The 17066-nt window shown below is 39.5% G+C and overlaps 1 protein-coding gene across 6 annotated transcripts in view; it reads left to right on the forward strand.

Annotated features, from left to right (window-relative positions):
* The window catches only part of bcas3 (BCAS3 microtubule associated cell migration factor), a 386651-nt gene that overhangs the window by 124675 nt on the left and 244910 nt on the right, over nucleotides 1-17066 (forward strand). For all 6 annotated transcript variants that reach the window (XM_081614862.1, XM_081614859.1, XM_081614863.1 and 3 more), the window contains 3 exons: nucleotides 11109-11209; nucleotides 14547-14743; nucleotides 16186-16283. In XM_081614862.1, the coding sequence (XP_081470988.1) occupies nucleotides 11109-11209; nucleotides 14547-14743; nucleotides 16186-16283 (396 nt within the window). The remainder of the gene's footprint in view (nucleotides 1-11108; nucleotides 11210-14546; nucleotides 14744-16185; nucleotides 16284-17066) is intronic.

Genomic DNA, 17066 nt, shown 5'->3' on the forward strand with positions numbered 1-17066 from the left:
CTTCAAAAAGATTCAAATTTTCGCTAATACTGATTTTTTTTTTGTCTGAAATGTTGCTAAATATAGCAAGAAAGTCGCTGAGTTGGCATCCATAGGGTGCCTAATGTTAACTGTGAACGTACAGATTCGACCTGGGCAGATCCGTCAGTCAAATTCTCTCATAACAGAGCAGAAGAGGACAGTGACTGATCAGTGGATAAAATCAGCTTCACATCTCAGTATCGACCAATCACCGATATTCTAAAACTGAGAAAACTGGGGCTGATCTACCAATTTATTGGTTCACCACTATCTAAAACCTCATGACGTTGCATCTTTTGTGATGAAGCTTCCCAGTGATGTAGTCAGGGCCTGCTGAGATACTGCTTAAAAAGGAAAGAAGAAATCTGTTCATAATCTAATATATTGAATATTTCTTCCTGTTAGTGTATTTTTCCTTTCCACTGTTACTACATGCTTTCTCAATAGGAGGGATACAGGGAATACAGGCTACTGTCTACTCTCAATACTCCATGAAAAGTGAATACAAGTCAACAACTCGATGCAATCTGCTGTGTTTTCTTACATATTTTTTAAAACTAATTTTAAAAAAACTAAAGATGTAACCTATTCTACATCATTGTAGAATGTATGTACTTCACTTGGAGTCTGTGTGATTAAATTCACTTTTTACTGTAAAGTGGCTTGAGACATGTTGTGACTAGGTGCTAGGTAATTAAACTCAGTTGAATTGGAGAGCAAGGACAGTTATGAATGGTGATTAATGATCAGATGATTTGATTACTGACTCCTACTGATATTACTAATTGCTTCAGTGGGAGTTAGGTTTGTTTTTGTGTTTCTTAAAAGAACCAATATAAGTAAATAATAAGCTTGTCATTACCAGATTTTTTTAACAGCTCTGGGACATATATTGATCTACTTTGTCTATGTAACTTCTCTTCTTGTGTTAATTGTCTTTTCTACGGTGGCTGACAGGTGCAAACGCACAGCAACAGAGAAAAGATGCAAACCAAAAAAGAGACGCAAACAAAAAGCAAATGCAGCAAACAAAAAGAGACGCAAACAAAAAGCTATTGCAGCAAACAAAAAAAGAGACACAAACAAAAAAGACTATAACCACAAATGAAATGCAGCAAACAAAAAGAGAGATGCAAACAAAGTGCTGAAAACGGAAGTGCTCCAGACCACTAGGGGAAGTCTAACAAAAAATCAGCTGTGTCCAAATTTAGGCTCTGCATCCTTTAAAGCGGGTGTTCAGAAAATCAGCAATGGCGACAAACACATTTTTGCTGTATTACACTTAAAATTACACAAAATGATTTTTTACAAAGTTTTTAGGTGAGAATGTAGATGTATAGATCTCAAATATCTGTGCGGTTCATTAATAAATCACCTAATTCAAATATTGCTCCGACATTTTCGGAGATGTCTGCCCCCGCTGCATTAACAGCCAGGTAGTTTGACTTTTTGTCAAATCCGTCAGATGTCAACTCCATCAGAGTTTTTCTGACTCTTTCAGTGAAATTGTTGTCAAATCTCACTTAAATGTGCAATTAATTCATTTTAATGTATTTTACATAAATTGCATTACTTCACATGTAAGTTTTTTATTTTACTCACTAGTTTGTCACCACCTTCAGTTCTGTGTCAACTCCGTCATGCAGTGTCAACTCCATCAGATGGATTTTTTGTTGTTTTTGGTTTTAAATAACATTTATTTTGTTTCTTGATAAGCATTTTTCTGTAAAATGAGTAAAAATATCACTAATAGGGTCATTAAAAATAATTTTATATTTATTTTTGTCAAATGGTGATGACAGCATTCTAGGTCAGGTCGATTAAAAATGTAATTTTTTTTTTAAATGTTGCAACTGGGAGCCTGCACCTTAGCATCTTTACATTTCCAAAACATTATTTGTCATATTTGCATACATAAGGTTGAGAAATAACAAGAAATTTTGTGAAAATTAAAACCCATTTTGTCCCTATTCTCAAGAATCACTGATAAACAAATAAATAATGATCAATACTGAATAATATACATTAGGCTATACATGTTTATGCGTGCACACACACGCACACACACATGCACACACATATGTTTTCCAGTCTACGAGTTCTGACTTAAGAGTGATTCAGCAGCTGAGATTGGGTCCAAAATCCGATACGAGATTCATTCGTGCTGTGCAGTGAATCTGTCTCTCCTTAAAGACATTTCTTCCTTCTTCCTCACGTCGTAGGAAACGTTCAAAACAAAAACGGGAGATTTGTGAGTTATCTTACGTTGACAGTTAAATAATTAAATAATAGCAATTGCCACCTGTGTAAACTTTGCTGATGAATGTTATATTATGCTTTTTATAATATTGTTTCATTTCTATAGTAGGCTCTTGTATCAGATGATCTAAATGTTGGAGAATGACTGAAACATTTTAAGATTTACGGAATCTCGGTTAGCTTTCAGAGCGGGGGCTGAACACCAAGCACTATAGCTAGCATTAGCTGGTATTTCACCTGTGGACATAAATACAGTATAGTAATATTCTACTCACAAAAAATACACAGTAATATGTCCATCTTACTTGCAAAAAGTCTGTCGAGCCCTCACGTCCATCGATTCGATCAACAATATTCCGCAGTGCTGAGGCATTTTATTTGTGGTTGTAGTGTTTTTGTTTGTGTCTCTCCTTTTGTTTGCTGCATTCACTTTTTGTTTGCGTCTCGTCTTTTGTTTGCATCTTTTCTCTGTTGCTGTGCGTTTGCACCTGTTGGCCACCGTACTTTTCTATCCATGAACACTTTTCAGGTTTTATAGACGCACATAATACTGCCACTTGAAAATATATCAGCATTTTTTAGCTTTACATCATGTTAGTATTAATAGTATTAATCTCTCATTAAATACATTCTTGGAGTGTTGCTTTGATTTTTTTATGCATGTTTGAGGAATCCTTTTCTCTCTCCTCGTAGCCATTCTGATGGCAGATATGCTTGGTCTCACCAGGCGCTGACTTTTCCATAAAGCTCCACAGAGTTGCAGTCTCCATCCAAGCTTCCGCCGCACAGAGCTCCCATTCCCTACGACTCACCCACTCAGCTCCTCCAGACTAGCGGCAGCAGAAATTAACAAACATTTGGTGGAACTGCAAGTTCCCTGAGCTTATCATAGGATCACTATCTAGGATCTGATTAAAATATTGTTAAAAGCCTAATTATTAAGGGTTGTTGTTGTGATGACATGCTGAAGGCGGAGTGTCGGAAAGATCAGGAGCTTCTTAAAGAGACATAGATCCATTCGCAAAGGGTTCAATTGCAAAGTTACATTTCTTTTAATTCATGTGTGACATATCCAGCATTTTTATAACAACTGAAGATAGTTACCTTATTGTGCTATAAAATGGCAATATGCATTTTGTTCTTGCCATCACATTAGACAAGTCTTTTATCTCTTTGTTTGTAAAAGGATCAAGCAGCACCACTTTCACTGTTGAGTAGCTACACAGTTCTTTTTTCAATTATTCACACAGCGAATGAGACCAGACCTTCTAATTCCATCGGGACATGTGTGAGTGTGTTGGGTTGATGTGTGAATCAGCGATGATGTGACATTCACTGCAGAGGTGTCAAACACCGTACTGCCTCCATTAAGGGTGTGTGTGACCACCTAGCACATGTGTGAGGGGATAGACAGGGGTGCCTCCTGTGCTCCAGATGTGGACTTGACAAGTTTATTAGCCATTCTTGTGTTAAACAAACCCCATCCCTGTGGTGGGAGATGGAAAGACGACTGATTCCACACATTAGAGCTCATTCTCCATGCCTGCTTATTCAAGCCTGCAGGAGCCCCATCTGTCTCTGGGTCTCTCTGTCACCCTCTCTGCTTCGCCTTTTCACAATTTACTGTACATTTGCCTTTTTACACACACAGTCATATGCCTGTTGGAGATGAAAACAAACTAAGAATTGTACTTTTTCCTTTCCTTTGACTCTCAGCCCAAACATTAGCTCTCATGCAGTCAGCCATGTGATTTCAATGGTAGTTTATCTAAGAAACCCATCAATCTTAGGTGTCTGTACTGGCTCTATATATCAAGCTCTAATAACACTGTGAGTATATAACTTGCTTGACAGCCTTTTCCTTCTAAACCTGATGGTTGTACAGTAAATAAAAATGGTTTGTTATATATTTCTTTCTTTTATCTAAAATCTACTCCATGTCTTTTTTTTAATGAATTTTATTGAATATGAGAATTAAGAATAGCTGTTTTTGGAGTGTCATCTTGTTTTGAATAGAATAGAATATACTTTATTAGGTGACAAGCTACTCCTTTAAGGTGTTAGTAAATACAAACTGAGTGTTATAAAATGTACAAAAAATATATACATATATACGTATATAAATATGATGTTCTAATTTAAATATAAAATAATTCATTAAAGTCAATAAAATAACAAGCATGCACATGGGTATATGTCAATCTATAAATAAATCTATAAATGAGTCCAGAGAAATGAGACCTTTATTACATATGTTAAAATGTTTCTCAAACAAAAATGCAAACTGAAATGTGAAATCATTTCACATTTCAAAGGCTTTTGTTTGCTAATAATTTAAAATGGGATGAAGAAGCAGCATAATTTATAGGTTATATTAGGATGTAGAACTTCAATAGTCTGGCATCTTGGATGCCAAAACTGATCTCTGTTTCTTTCATTTGTGCTGACCTGCTGATTTAATTTGGACTGAATGTGCTGCAGCTCACTGATGGAGGAAATAGTTTTTAATCCAACTGAAAATTAAATAATTATGAGATTATGCCCAAGTCTCATTGAAATATATGTGACAATACAAAATGAATCACACACATTCTGGTGGTTTCTATTTACCCAAAAAATCATTGAAACATTTTGATACATATAGTCCATCCATGCATCAGCTGAATCCACCGCTATGGTAGGGTCGGTGTCTGTCTCCAGCAGTTATTGGGTGAGAGGCAGGACACGCTCTGAGCAGGTCTCCAATCCTTCACAGCACAAACTACGAGCAGTTGGCACAACAGTCATGCTTTTGGTCCAAATTTTCCTGGTGATTGAATGGAAACATAGCTAATGATTCCAATCCCAATGTAGCTGTTTTTTTTAGCATTCAGTCTGTTAATAAGACTGATATAGTCACTTCAAGTGAACTCCTACAGCTTTGCCTGAGCTGATAATATGACTGTACTGTGATAAAGTTAAATGTTCATTTTGTACTTTTGCAAACTACAGTTTCTAAGTAAATAATAAGTGTTCGAAGTGAATTATATTGCACTTAATCACTAAACAATAACCTACAAACAACCTGAACTGTCCAACAAAAATCGGTTTGTTTAAAGTTGCACAGTGTGCCACTGAGTTTTTCCCACTGCAAAGCATTTTGCAATGACTGGATTGCACTTTGAATCATTATGATGACAGAAATCAGTCAAAATGTTTTGTTTCTCTTAATGTAAGGCAGTGTTTCTCAATTATTTTCTATAATGCTCCCACTTGGATCATACATTTTTTCAGACCCCTCCCCAGATTGAATTGAAATACTATTGTGAATATGATAATATTTCATAATTTATCTGTACTAACACCTCTCCCTCAGCAACTCATGGCAAAAAGTACCGCTATAAGAAAACATGTTTTTTTTCACCTGTTTATGCATGTTTTATTTCTTCTTCTTCTTCGTGTGAGAGGAGGGTGAGTGGAGAGCGGAAGAAGAGTGAGAGAGAGAGAGCGACTGTATATTTTCTATCTTTGGTTTTTTCTTACTGTTTTTTCACTTGGTGTTTATGTTAATTGTTTAGTTGTGATTTTGTGTTAGTTTGTCACCTTTTAAAGGGTTTTTGTTTGGGTCAGGGTGTGACCGTCAGGCGTGCCTGGCTGGCCGGCATCAGACGATGCCATGGTGTCTGGTGGTGGGGCTTTCTCTGTGCTGACATGGAAGAACAGCATCAAGGTGGGTGCTGGTTCTCCGTGCAGCGTGGAGGAAGTTTGTTTGGCTGTGGGAGAGGTAATCGGACATGGGTCCATGAAGTCGGCAGCTCGAATCAATGGAACTGTAGGATTGTTTGTTGAGAAGGTTGAGCAAGCTCAACAGTTGGTGGAGGTGGGCTTTTCAGTGAACGGCTTGTTTTTACAGGTGTCGCCGCTAACTTTGCCTGCAACCAAAGTAGCATTGTCAAATGTTCCTCCGTTCATTAGTGATGAGTTTTTAGTTAGAGAGCGGCGGAGGAACCCGCTGCGGCGTGGCCCGCAGTTGCGGCGGAGAAACCCGCGGTAGTGGCGGAGGAATCCGCGGTGGTGGCGGAAGAGTCTGCTACAGGAGAACTGGCAGAAGGTATTGTTGAGGGTTCAGTAATGGACGGTGAGGAAACTGAAAATGAGTGCATGTGTGAGAATGGATGGAAGCACGGTGTTGTGTGGTGATGGGGTGAATGATGGTGGTGATGGAGTGAATAGTGGTGAGGGTTAAAGTGAAGTGGTAGAGAGGGATGGTGTGCAGGGAGAGCAGGAGGAGGTGAGGGGCGATGAGGAGCATTTAGGGTGTGGGGATCAGAGAGGGAAAGGAGAGGTGCAGGTGGAGGGACAGAACAGTGCAGAGTTTATTTTTTGAGCTGGAGTGGCAGGAGAGACAGGTGAAGCAGAAGAGGCGATGGAACTGGAGGCTTCAGCCCCGTTAAAGAGGTGAAGTAAAAGGAGGAATATGGTGACTGCTGTGCAGGCCAGCAAGCTGGCCAGTAAGCTGGCTGCACAGAAAAAAGAGATGTCAGACAGCAGCGACAATGAGAGCTGGGTCTCTGATATCAGCGAGGTTTCTGTATCTCAAAATAGCAGTAAACAACCTAGATACCCTGTAGAAGCTTTTAAAATATTTTTAACAGAAAATAAAGGGTTGAAAGGAGTAAAAATTGAAAGTCATTTTCCTAATTTAAAAATGTTTTACTTCTCAGCACGGTTTTACATCAGGAACAAGGAAGTTTCAGGTTTTACATATTTAGAAGTTTTTAGACTAAAGAAAATAATGACCAAAGTTAGAAAACAACTTTATTTAAATGATGCACAGTAACAATTTATTATTTCTTATAGTCTTTTGGTATTTTGTTTTTAACTTCTTACCCAATATGGATTCTTTTAAAATAGCATCTTTGAATCTTAACGGGGCGAGGGAGGCTGAAAAACGTGCTTTGATTTATCAAATGCTGAACCAAAAGAAAATCGATGTTAATTTACCTGCAAGAAGCACACAGTGATCAATTAATAGAGACAGACTGGGTCAGAGAGTGGAGGGGGGAGGTCATTTTAAGTCACGGCACCAGGGGTGGGTTTTCTTTTCTCAAGAGCTTTCACCCCAAACTCTGTAGAAATTGAACATGTTATTCAGGGGAGGTGTCTTTTAGATCGTTTTTGTTGTTTTAAACACCATTTTAATGTGTTTAAAACATGCCAGATTTTACTGGTGGATTTTACAGATCACTCGTTGCTTTTAGGTAGTGTTTTTATCAGAAACATTTTACCTAGAAGCGCTTACTGGCATTTTAACTCAGCCTTAACTTATGATCAGGGTTTTAAGGAGGTTTTAAGTTATTTTTGGACTGGTTTTAGACGGAGAAAGTCTGATTTTACCAGTCTTAAACAGTGGTGGGACTACGGAAAAGTACAGATAAAACTGCTGAGTCAACAGCACACACTCAATGTCACCCGTGACATTACCAGATCTATCAGAGATCTGGAGATGAATATCGTGGAATTAGAACAACTTAGTGAATCCACAGGAAATCGAGAGCATATTGAAGCCGTCAAATCTAAAAGGCTAACTTTAGCAAACCTGCTGGAGAATAAAGTCCAAGGCATATTGATCAGGTCCCGGGTTCAGAACATCACAGAGATGGATGCTTCCTCTAGCTTTTTCTTCAGCTTGGAGAGGAAGCACGGGTAGAGGAAGCTGATCCACTCTTTGCTGTCGGACACAGGGCAGCAACTGAGTGACCCAGGTGAGATCAGGAGGAGGGCTGTGGAGTTTTACCATTCTCTGTTCAATAGTGAATACAAAGAGAACAAGGAACTGTTCAGGGAGTTATGCAATAAACTACCCCAGGTCTCTGAGGAGACCAACTCCGAGCTGGAGCGCCCCCTGGGGCTTCAAGAACTCCACACAGCCCTCCTCAGCATGCAGGGCCAGAAGTCCCTGGGCGTTGACGGGCTCACGGTAGAGTTCTACCAGGCCTACTGGGACGTTCTGGCAAAAGACCTGCTCGACGTCTATAATGAAAGTCTGTCCACTGGTTCACTCCCCTTGTCCTGCCGCAGGGCGGTCATCACCCTGTTGCCCAAAAAGGGTAACCTGCAGGACATCAAGAACTGGCACCCTGTGTCCCTCCTCTGCACCGACTACAAGATCCTCTCCAAGGGCCTGGCCACGAGGCTGGGGAAAGCTATGGAGCAGGTCATCCACCGGGATCAGACTTATTGTGTTCCCAGCAGGTCCTTGGTAGATAACATCTACTTGATTCGGGATGTTTTGGAGGTCTCTAGTTCATTGGGTTTACAAACTGGCTTGATTTCATTAGATCAAGAAAACGCATTTGACCGCGTTGAACACGGCTTCCTCTGGAAAACCATGAGGGGGTTTGGGTTCAGCGAGGGTCTCATTGCCAAGATCCAGGTACTGTGCAGTGACATTGAGAGTGTGCTGAAGATCAACGGTTGCCTTTGTGCTCCTTTTAGGGTGTGTAGAGGCGTTCGACAGGGCTGCGCGCTCTCGGGGATGCTCTATGCACTCTCCCTGGAACCCCTCCTCCAGAAAATACGCTCGAGTGTTCGTGGTCTGGTTTTATCTGGTTTTAGTAACAATATGGTTTTATCCGACTACGCTGACGATGTTGTTGTTTTTATAAAAGATCAGAAAGATGTAAATGTTTTAACCGAGATCACAGAAAAGTTCTCTGTACTGTCTGCTGCAAGGGTGAACTGGGGAAAGAGCGAAGCCCTGGCTGTCGGCTAGTGGTCAGCTGATTCTCCCTCAAGGTCTTGTATGGAAGAGAGAAATGGAAGTGGCTCCACTCCCAGATGTCCTACCGGTACAGAGTGTTGGTTTTAAACAACCTGGTGGCATCGCAACTGTGGCACAAACTTTCTGTTTTAGACCCACCATCTGGCTTACTTGTAAAAATACATTCAGAGATGGTCAATTTTTTCTGGAACGGTCTACACTGGGTGCCACAGTCTGTGTTGTTTTTACCAAGAGAGGAGGGGGGCCGGCTGCACAGTGGCATAGTTGGTAGAGCTGTTGCCTTGCAGCGAGAAGGCTCTGGGTTCGATTCCCGGTCCCGGTCCCCCTGCATGGAGTTTGCATGTTCTCCCTGTGCATGCGTGGGCTTTCTCCGGGTACTCTGGTTTCCTTCCACAGTCCAAAAATATGACTGTCAGGTTAATTGGTCTCTCCAAATTGCCCCTAGGTGTGAGTGTGTGGGTGCGCATGGTTGTTTGTCCTGTGTGTCTCTGTGTTGCTTTGCGACAGACCAGTGACCTGTCCAGGGTGTACCCTGCCTCTCGCCCGGAACGTCAGCTGGAGATGGGCACCAGTACCTCCCGATCCCACTGAGGGACAAGGGTGCTCAGAAAATGGATGGATGGAGGGGGGCCAGGGTCTTGTCCACCTGGCCAGCAGAACAGCAACTTTTTGCCTACAGTTTTTTCAGAAATACCTGACAGGATCTCCTGTGTGGAAGGATGTGGCCAGCTGTATCCTCAGACATGTACATTTTCTGGGGCTAGATGCTGCTCTGTTTTTAACTGATTTTAGCTTTTTAAAGTTAAAAGGGTTGCCTCAGTTTTATCAGGGTGTTTTTAAATCCTGTGCTCTTTTTAAATTGGAAAGAGCAAAAACGCATGATTCTCTGCATTGGTTTTTAGAAGAGCCTTGGGTCTGTGGGTCCAGACTGGATGTGTGTCGCGGCGCCATACCAGGGCTGTCGGAGGCGCTGTGCAAGTCCAAGATGACGATCATGAAACATCTGGTGGAGGCAGCTGGACCGGATTTCTCCAACGGCCAGGCCGTTGCTACTCTGCTGGGGGTCCGGTCCAGTAGACTTGTGCAGCGCTGCCTGGAGCGTTTGAGGGAGATTATGACAGCCAGGGAGAGGCATCTCCTGCAGCTCCTCCACGAAAAAAAGGTTTTGCCGGACCCGACAGACCCGGTCCCTGATATGACACTGACCACCGACTTTACAAAGGACAGTGGTCCCCTGCTAGCCAGCAGCGACTCGCAGTTGAGCCTCCAAAGTACAGGCCCAAAAGTATTGTACATTAACTTTGTCAAAGTATTGAACGAAAGAATTCTACGGAACAGAAAAGTGAGCGTGTGGGCAGACCTCCTAGGAGGACAGCCCCCGCAGTGGAGGACACTATACAAACTGCCGATAAAAAAACGGACTGGCGACCTCCAATGGAGGATTTTACACGGCGCCATTGCTACCAACTTGTTTTTATCGGTTATTAGTCCAGGGGTTTTTAATGAGTGTCCTTTCTGTGGTCTGTCTGATAGTGTTTTTCATGTTTTTATTGATTGTAAGAGACTGATTGTAAGAGATAAACATTTTTTAGTTTATTGATGAGTGTTTTTAGCTGTTTTGGCATTGTTTTTTTTTTTACCAATTCTTTATTTATTTATGGACTGCGTTTTAACAAGGCCAACAAGCCAAAGTGCCAAATTTTTAATTTTTTAATTGCTGAAGCCAAAATGGCTATTTATTTATCTCGAAGAGACATACTTCAGGCTGGTCCTCATCTTGATGCCGTGGCTCTGTGGAAGTGCAATGTCAAAGCTAGGCTGAGGCTGGAGTTTTGCTTCCACAGAGCCACTGGGAATATGAGAGCTTTTATACAGCTATAGGGTTTTAACGATGTATTGTGCACCATTTCTAATCAGGGAGAACTAAATTTTAACAAGCTACTAATGTAAATATTTATTGTTTTTATTTAGTTTTTCATTGACCTGATTATGTAAAAGTGTATTGTTAAATTAATGTAAATAAATGTTTTGTTAAAAATAAAAAAATATTCTTATTCTTCTTCAGGGATTCCTCCCAGCAGCCCGGGTCCAATCACACGTCATGAGTCATCCGACAGCTTGGCATCAGACCACAGTGGCCAAGACGATGAAGAATGGCTCTCTCAGGTAAAGCTTTTGACTCACCCAGCAACGCTCTGTAAGGGTTGAACAAGCAGACAGTTCCATCACTTCTCACTTGTTGGGTACGACATGGTTTTCCTGTATTTAGCTTTCAGGGACATACACTATCTGTTCCTTCTCCCACTGAGGATAAGGAACTTAAAGAATTCGAGCTATATGGAGTTTGTTCTTTCCTTAGATTTTAAAGGAAGAACTTTATCCTGCATGTAAAAGAACATGCCTTACTTTTCCTTTGAACTACAACTACATACTAAACTTTAAAGCTATTTCAGTGAAAATCTTGTAGGAAGCTGTATGTATTCGCCATCATCTATTTTTATCTTAATATGTTGTAATTAAATGTTTAAATATTCTTTCTAATATTGTATTCAGAGTAGTTACAAACATCCTAAAGAATACATCAACCAGTTCCCAATTTTTTTCCTGAAGGACTGAGAAATCTGGCACATTCACCCTGGTCTTTTCAGCTTGGTTAACTCTCACAGGCCTTGTCGCTCATGTCGGCAGGTAACCCACTACATTTTCACCATCAATAATTCCGATGCATGCATAATTGATTGGCTAAAATGCAACCCACTTAGCTTGCGTAGACTCTGGTTTATGTCTGCTATGATAGTTTGCCAGGAGCAGAACTATCCATTGCACTAGCCTGTATTTGAGCAACTTCCTGTCAGAGTAGCTGTAGGCCTGCATACATCAGTAGAAGATATCATGGTACAAGTCTTTTAACCCTTTCATGTTTCCAGGGGTACTTGTTAAAACCTTTTGTGGATGCTTTGAGACTGTCAGTGAATTAAAGATAAACAGAGTAAACTAACTGTGTTCCTGTCCCTCGAGAATATCTAGACAGACTTGAAGTTAGCGGACACAACAGCTATGTGGATTGAGAAATACTAAATACATGTACAATGTATTGGATTAGAAGCTAAGTACTGCTTCATGGATTTCATTACATCATATCAGTGGTCTTCATTAGATTATCGGTGGGCATTTCCGCATTTGGTTGGGATTTAGGATTGATCAGCCGTCCACTAATGGAATGTGAGGTTTGTGACCCTCAGTGTGAGTGCCTCAGCAGGCTGCTGTGTGGAGCCTTTTCCTGCCCATCATTGTCAGTTGCTCTTAAGTTGGCTGTCAGTAGACAACAATACCTTCTGTCCTGACAGAGTCCATCAGGGGTCATTATTTATTTTCTGTCAGTTCTAATGTGATGGGGAGGGGTAGAAGTACAGCACATTACAACGGCTGAAGTTTGAATGTGTTCTGTTTAATATAACACAGTTTTAGGCCAGTGACTCATTTCCAGTATATTGAATATATACTGATAAGCCATAATGTTGTGAACATTGACATGTAAAGTTACTCATAATTCATAATATCCTCTTAAAGAAAATCCTTCTCTCCTGGAAACGCTACAAGCTTTCACCATGAACACGAGAATTCTGTGGATCCAAATTGCTTCCTGTTGGATTTGAGTGCCAATGTGCAAATGTGTAAAGCATCCCTTTATTTTATTGTAATGTCCTCAAAAGCCTGCATTAAGCAAAAAGTTATGACTACTACAATACAGTAGTTTATCTAACAGCATGACAACCTGAGTGGGTGAAATATATTAGGCAGAAAGTGAACATTGTTCTGATCCAGAATCGTTGTTCTGTAACCAGAACTAGGAATGAGAGTTAAGACATAAGATGGCTAGCATTGTCAAGACAAAGGGGCAAGATCATCTCTAAAACTGCAGCACTTGTTGGATGTACCAAGAAAAGAACAGTAGTGAATCAGTGACAGGGTCCCGAGTGGTCTAGGTCACTGAAATACATAAACAAAATGTGCTTAAAGGGAAAAAAATCCAATTGTAGCTTAAATTACTGCAGATATTTGTTCTGTTAGAAAGGTGCAGCTTGACGGCAGGTACCACAGCAAGTCACCATAATACTGTGGTTACCATACCATACCATACCAACTCTATTTATAAAGCACTTTAAAACAACCATAGCTGATACAAAGTGCTGTACATTAAAACACAACATAACAAAAAAATAAAAATTTAAAAATTAAAAACTCTTACAGTTTAAAAACAAACATACAATTTAAAACTAGATCCTGCTGGAGTTGAAAGCCAAATAAAATAGATGGGTTTTAAGACGAGCTTTAAAAGTGGTTGATGTATGCTTTGAATGACTTATGCATTTGATTCTCTTTATAAAAGCAGTGTTTTTCAGGGACACTGTGTGTCAGGCAATGAGGTATTTTCTCAACACATTGAAGCGCAAAATTAGACTGCCCAAATAGTCTAAAGCCCAGGAAGACGATCACCTCTGGAAGCTTCTGTTGGCCGCTTTGTTTTATAGGGTTTGATCGTAATTTTAGTTTTATAGTTTTAAATATTAATACTTAGGACAAAGCATTTTAAAGCATGACAAATGGCACAGACGATAGTGTGCTATTAAATAGATGCAATAGTTTTTAGTTTTATTAAACAGACTTTAGGGCTGCAACTAATGGTTATTTTAGTAACCAGTTACTCTCATTATTTTGACAGTCGGAAAAGACAAAAGAAAATTGGCATATTTCCTTAAACCACTTTGTTTACCAGTTTATTTTATACGGTATTTTATTTATATGATATTAGAATGATGCAAATAAACTAAATTCATTTTTAAAAAGTAAATAAACATTATTGTCTATAAGCAATGACAACCTTCCTTTACTGAACTGTTAATCATTTGTTGCAAAGGGTCCACCTGCAGCTGTAAACAATCCTTCTATGATCAACATGTGAAAAGCTCAGGCCTTTCTGATTGACTTTAGTTAGGTAGGTAGGTAGGTAGGTAGGTAGGTAGGTAGGTAGGTAGGTAGGTAGGTAGGTAGGTAGGTAGGTAGGTAGGTAGGTAGGTAGGTAGGTAGGTAGGTAGGTAGGTAGGTAGGTAGGTAGGCTGGGTGGGTTGGTTGGTTTTGTCTGGGTTAAACATATTTACATACAGGTTTTTTTTACTCTCAAATGAAAAATGTATATACTTTTGGAACAGTTTTGACTGAAATAATGCTCTGAGTGTGTTGTTCTTCATCACATTGTATTTTTAGAGCCTATATTCCAATGAATGATTATTCAATTACTAAATTAGTTAACAATTATTTAAGCAATCAATACATCACAATAAATCTGATTAATTATTTCAGCCCTAATAGAGTTTGCTCTGAGTTGCACTGGGGATTTTTAAAGGATAATCCACAGTTTCTCAGCAGCTCTGACCAGTGTGCTGTGCAGTGAAGGGCTTGATGTGATGTAATGATTATGATGTTACCTCTCTGATATTCACAGGTGGAGATAGTGACCCATACTGGCCCCCACCGTCGCCTGTGGATGGGTCCCCAGTTCCAGTTCAAGACAATTCACCCATCAGGTCAGACCACAGTCATCTCCTCATCATCCTCAGTGCTCCAGTCCCACGGCCCCTCCGATGTACAGCAGCCACTTTTGGACTTTGACACAGATGACCTGGATCTACGCAGCCTTCGGTAAATTAAAACCACTCAGCATATTTTGTAATGGTGTAACGGTAGAAATTGCTCACAACACAAGACGAAACACAATATTGTTTCTAATACGATGGGATGCAATGCCATTTTAACAGTATTTTAGCAGAAGATAAAAAATTCCTTATTTCTTTTGGTTTTCAGAAATACATTGAAGGTTTCAGAAGGGCTCTGTAATCTGTGTGGAACATCTTTGTCCAGATAGGACCAGTTCTCATGCAGGATGAAAATTCTCTTTCTTTTACATTTTTGAATCTAGTATAAAGGTTTCTTAAACCTCTAAGTGGGTTATAAATAATCTTTGTCTAATATAGAATTAATCAGTACAACTTGGACAATTCCAGGTATTTCAGTTTGAACTTGAGATGATCAAAAGCAGTCTCAATTAGTGAAAATTCCTTTACTGTGGAGTTGAAGGGAAACTGCTATTCACTAGCATCAGTAGTGTTAGATATGCCAGTGCTTAAAATCATTCAAAACTTCTTAATCACTTCTTAAGAGATTTCTCTTGTATCAGATGCCCAATTGTTGTGAGTGACCAGCGGTAACAGAAAGCTAATGGTCAGACTGTGAAAAAACATAAGGCAACAAAAACTACTTCATTTAATTCTTCAACTGAGTTCCTAGATCAAAAGCTGCTTTTAAACCATAATAAATGGAACATTTACCAACATATATGATGTGTATTGATAATTTTGATGATGGCACTCAACAAAATGTAATGTTTGCTTCTGGTTTTTCAATTGGCGACTGTATTTTGTTTTATGATGAGATTTTATTTTTGTGTTTTTGTGATGTGTGGCACTATGAACTGCCTTGTTGCTGAAATGTGCTATAAAACCCCAGCTGATTGAATGATAATAATTGTCTCCAATAAAGCTGCAAGAATGAAGTCAATCTATCAACACTGATCTCATAATCTGGGGTGAAATAATAAAATAACTCGCCTTTCTGCTCCAGATGAAGTCGTATGCTAACACCAACTGGGTAACAGACATCATCTAATATTGAGATGTTTTAATATCACAGGATAGCATTACACCTCTAATGAGGACAAACTTGATCACTAATTAACATATGTTGATTATTCAATTAACATATCAATCAGTTAAACGTGTTGTTTAATCAAGCAATCAAGCAAACAATCAAGTTTATTTAATTTCAACAACAAAGTGTTCAAAGCTCAAAGTGCTTGACATCCTAAAAACACAAAAATCAAAGTTATACACCAAAGAGCTACATCAATAATATTTCAAAGATTAAAAAAAATAGATAATTCAGAGAAGCATTTTAATTTCACCTGAGCTTGAAGAAGAAACTGTCATCTCAAACTAAATAATATTACTTTAAACACATCTGTATAAAACTGAGCAGCTGAATGTCAGACATGTCGTATGTGTAATGCTATGAATGTTTTTGTTCAGAATCCAGCCAGTACGCTCCGAGCCAGTCAGCATGCCCGGTTCATCTCGGCTGCTGACCGACCGCAGAGGACAAACCAACATCATGGATGCCGGCTCAGGTAGGAAGCTTCCTGTCTTTTCTGATCCGGGGTCCATCATTTGATTTTTAGTTTGGTCCTGCTCCTTCCTAGGTTACTGTGGTTGGTTTCATCTAGTCTTACTTTCTGTATCACCTTCATTTTGTTTCACACCTGTGCATCCCATCGCTCTCATTAGTAGATGCTGTCGGTGTTGTTCGTGATGAAAGAATGAGAGAGTGTAGCACATTTTAATCAACACAGGGGTCATCATAATTGATCATGCTACACAATAATCTGTCCAGAGGCAACATTGTAAATAGAAACCTAAATATGTACATGCAGATGTAAAGTTTCTTATCAATTTGTAGTCCTCAACAAGTTTCTGGTATGTTTCTGGGTCAATACTTGTTCTCATCTTCACACACATGAAAGAGTTGGTGTAAATCAGCTGCTTGGAAGAATGCATTGATTCTCTTTATGGGGTCTTAGTTGTCCATAAACCTAATGTTAAACTGTTTACATATTATAAAATCAGTTCTGATTTATGTTTAGGATCATTGTCATGCTGGAAAACCCAACAAGTATCCAAGTTTTTACTATCTAATCACTGATAGGTAGAAGATGAAAATCCTTCATCCTTTAGTATTACTTTCATCCAATAAGCTCCACAGCACTTGATAGGTCAACCTCTCTGTGACTCCTCCAAAGATAAATTTTGTCATTGTGACCATACTGCTTACTATTTACCCAAGCTGATCATAAAACTTTTTATATGACCAATTTCTGATTTTAAAAGATATGGCTTAGAAATCTTTAGATGTA

The sequence above is a fragment of the Poecilia reticulata genome, chromosome 13 (assembly GCF_904066995.2).
Source record: "Poecilia reticulata chromosome 13, P_reticulata-male-v2, whole genome shotgun sequence".
NCBI lineage: Eukaryota > Metazoa > Chordata > Actinopteri > Cyprinodontiformes > Poeciliidae > Poecilia > Poecilia reticulata.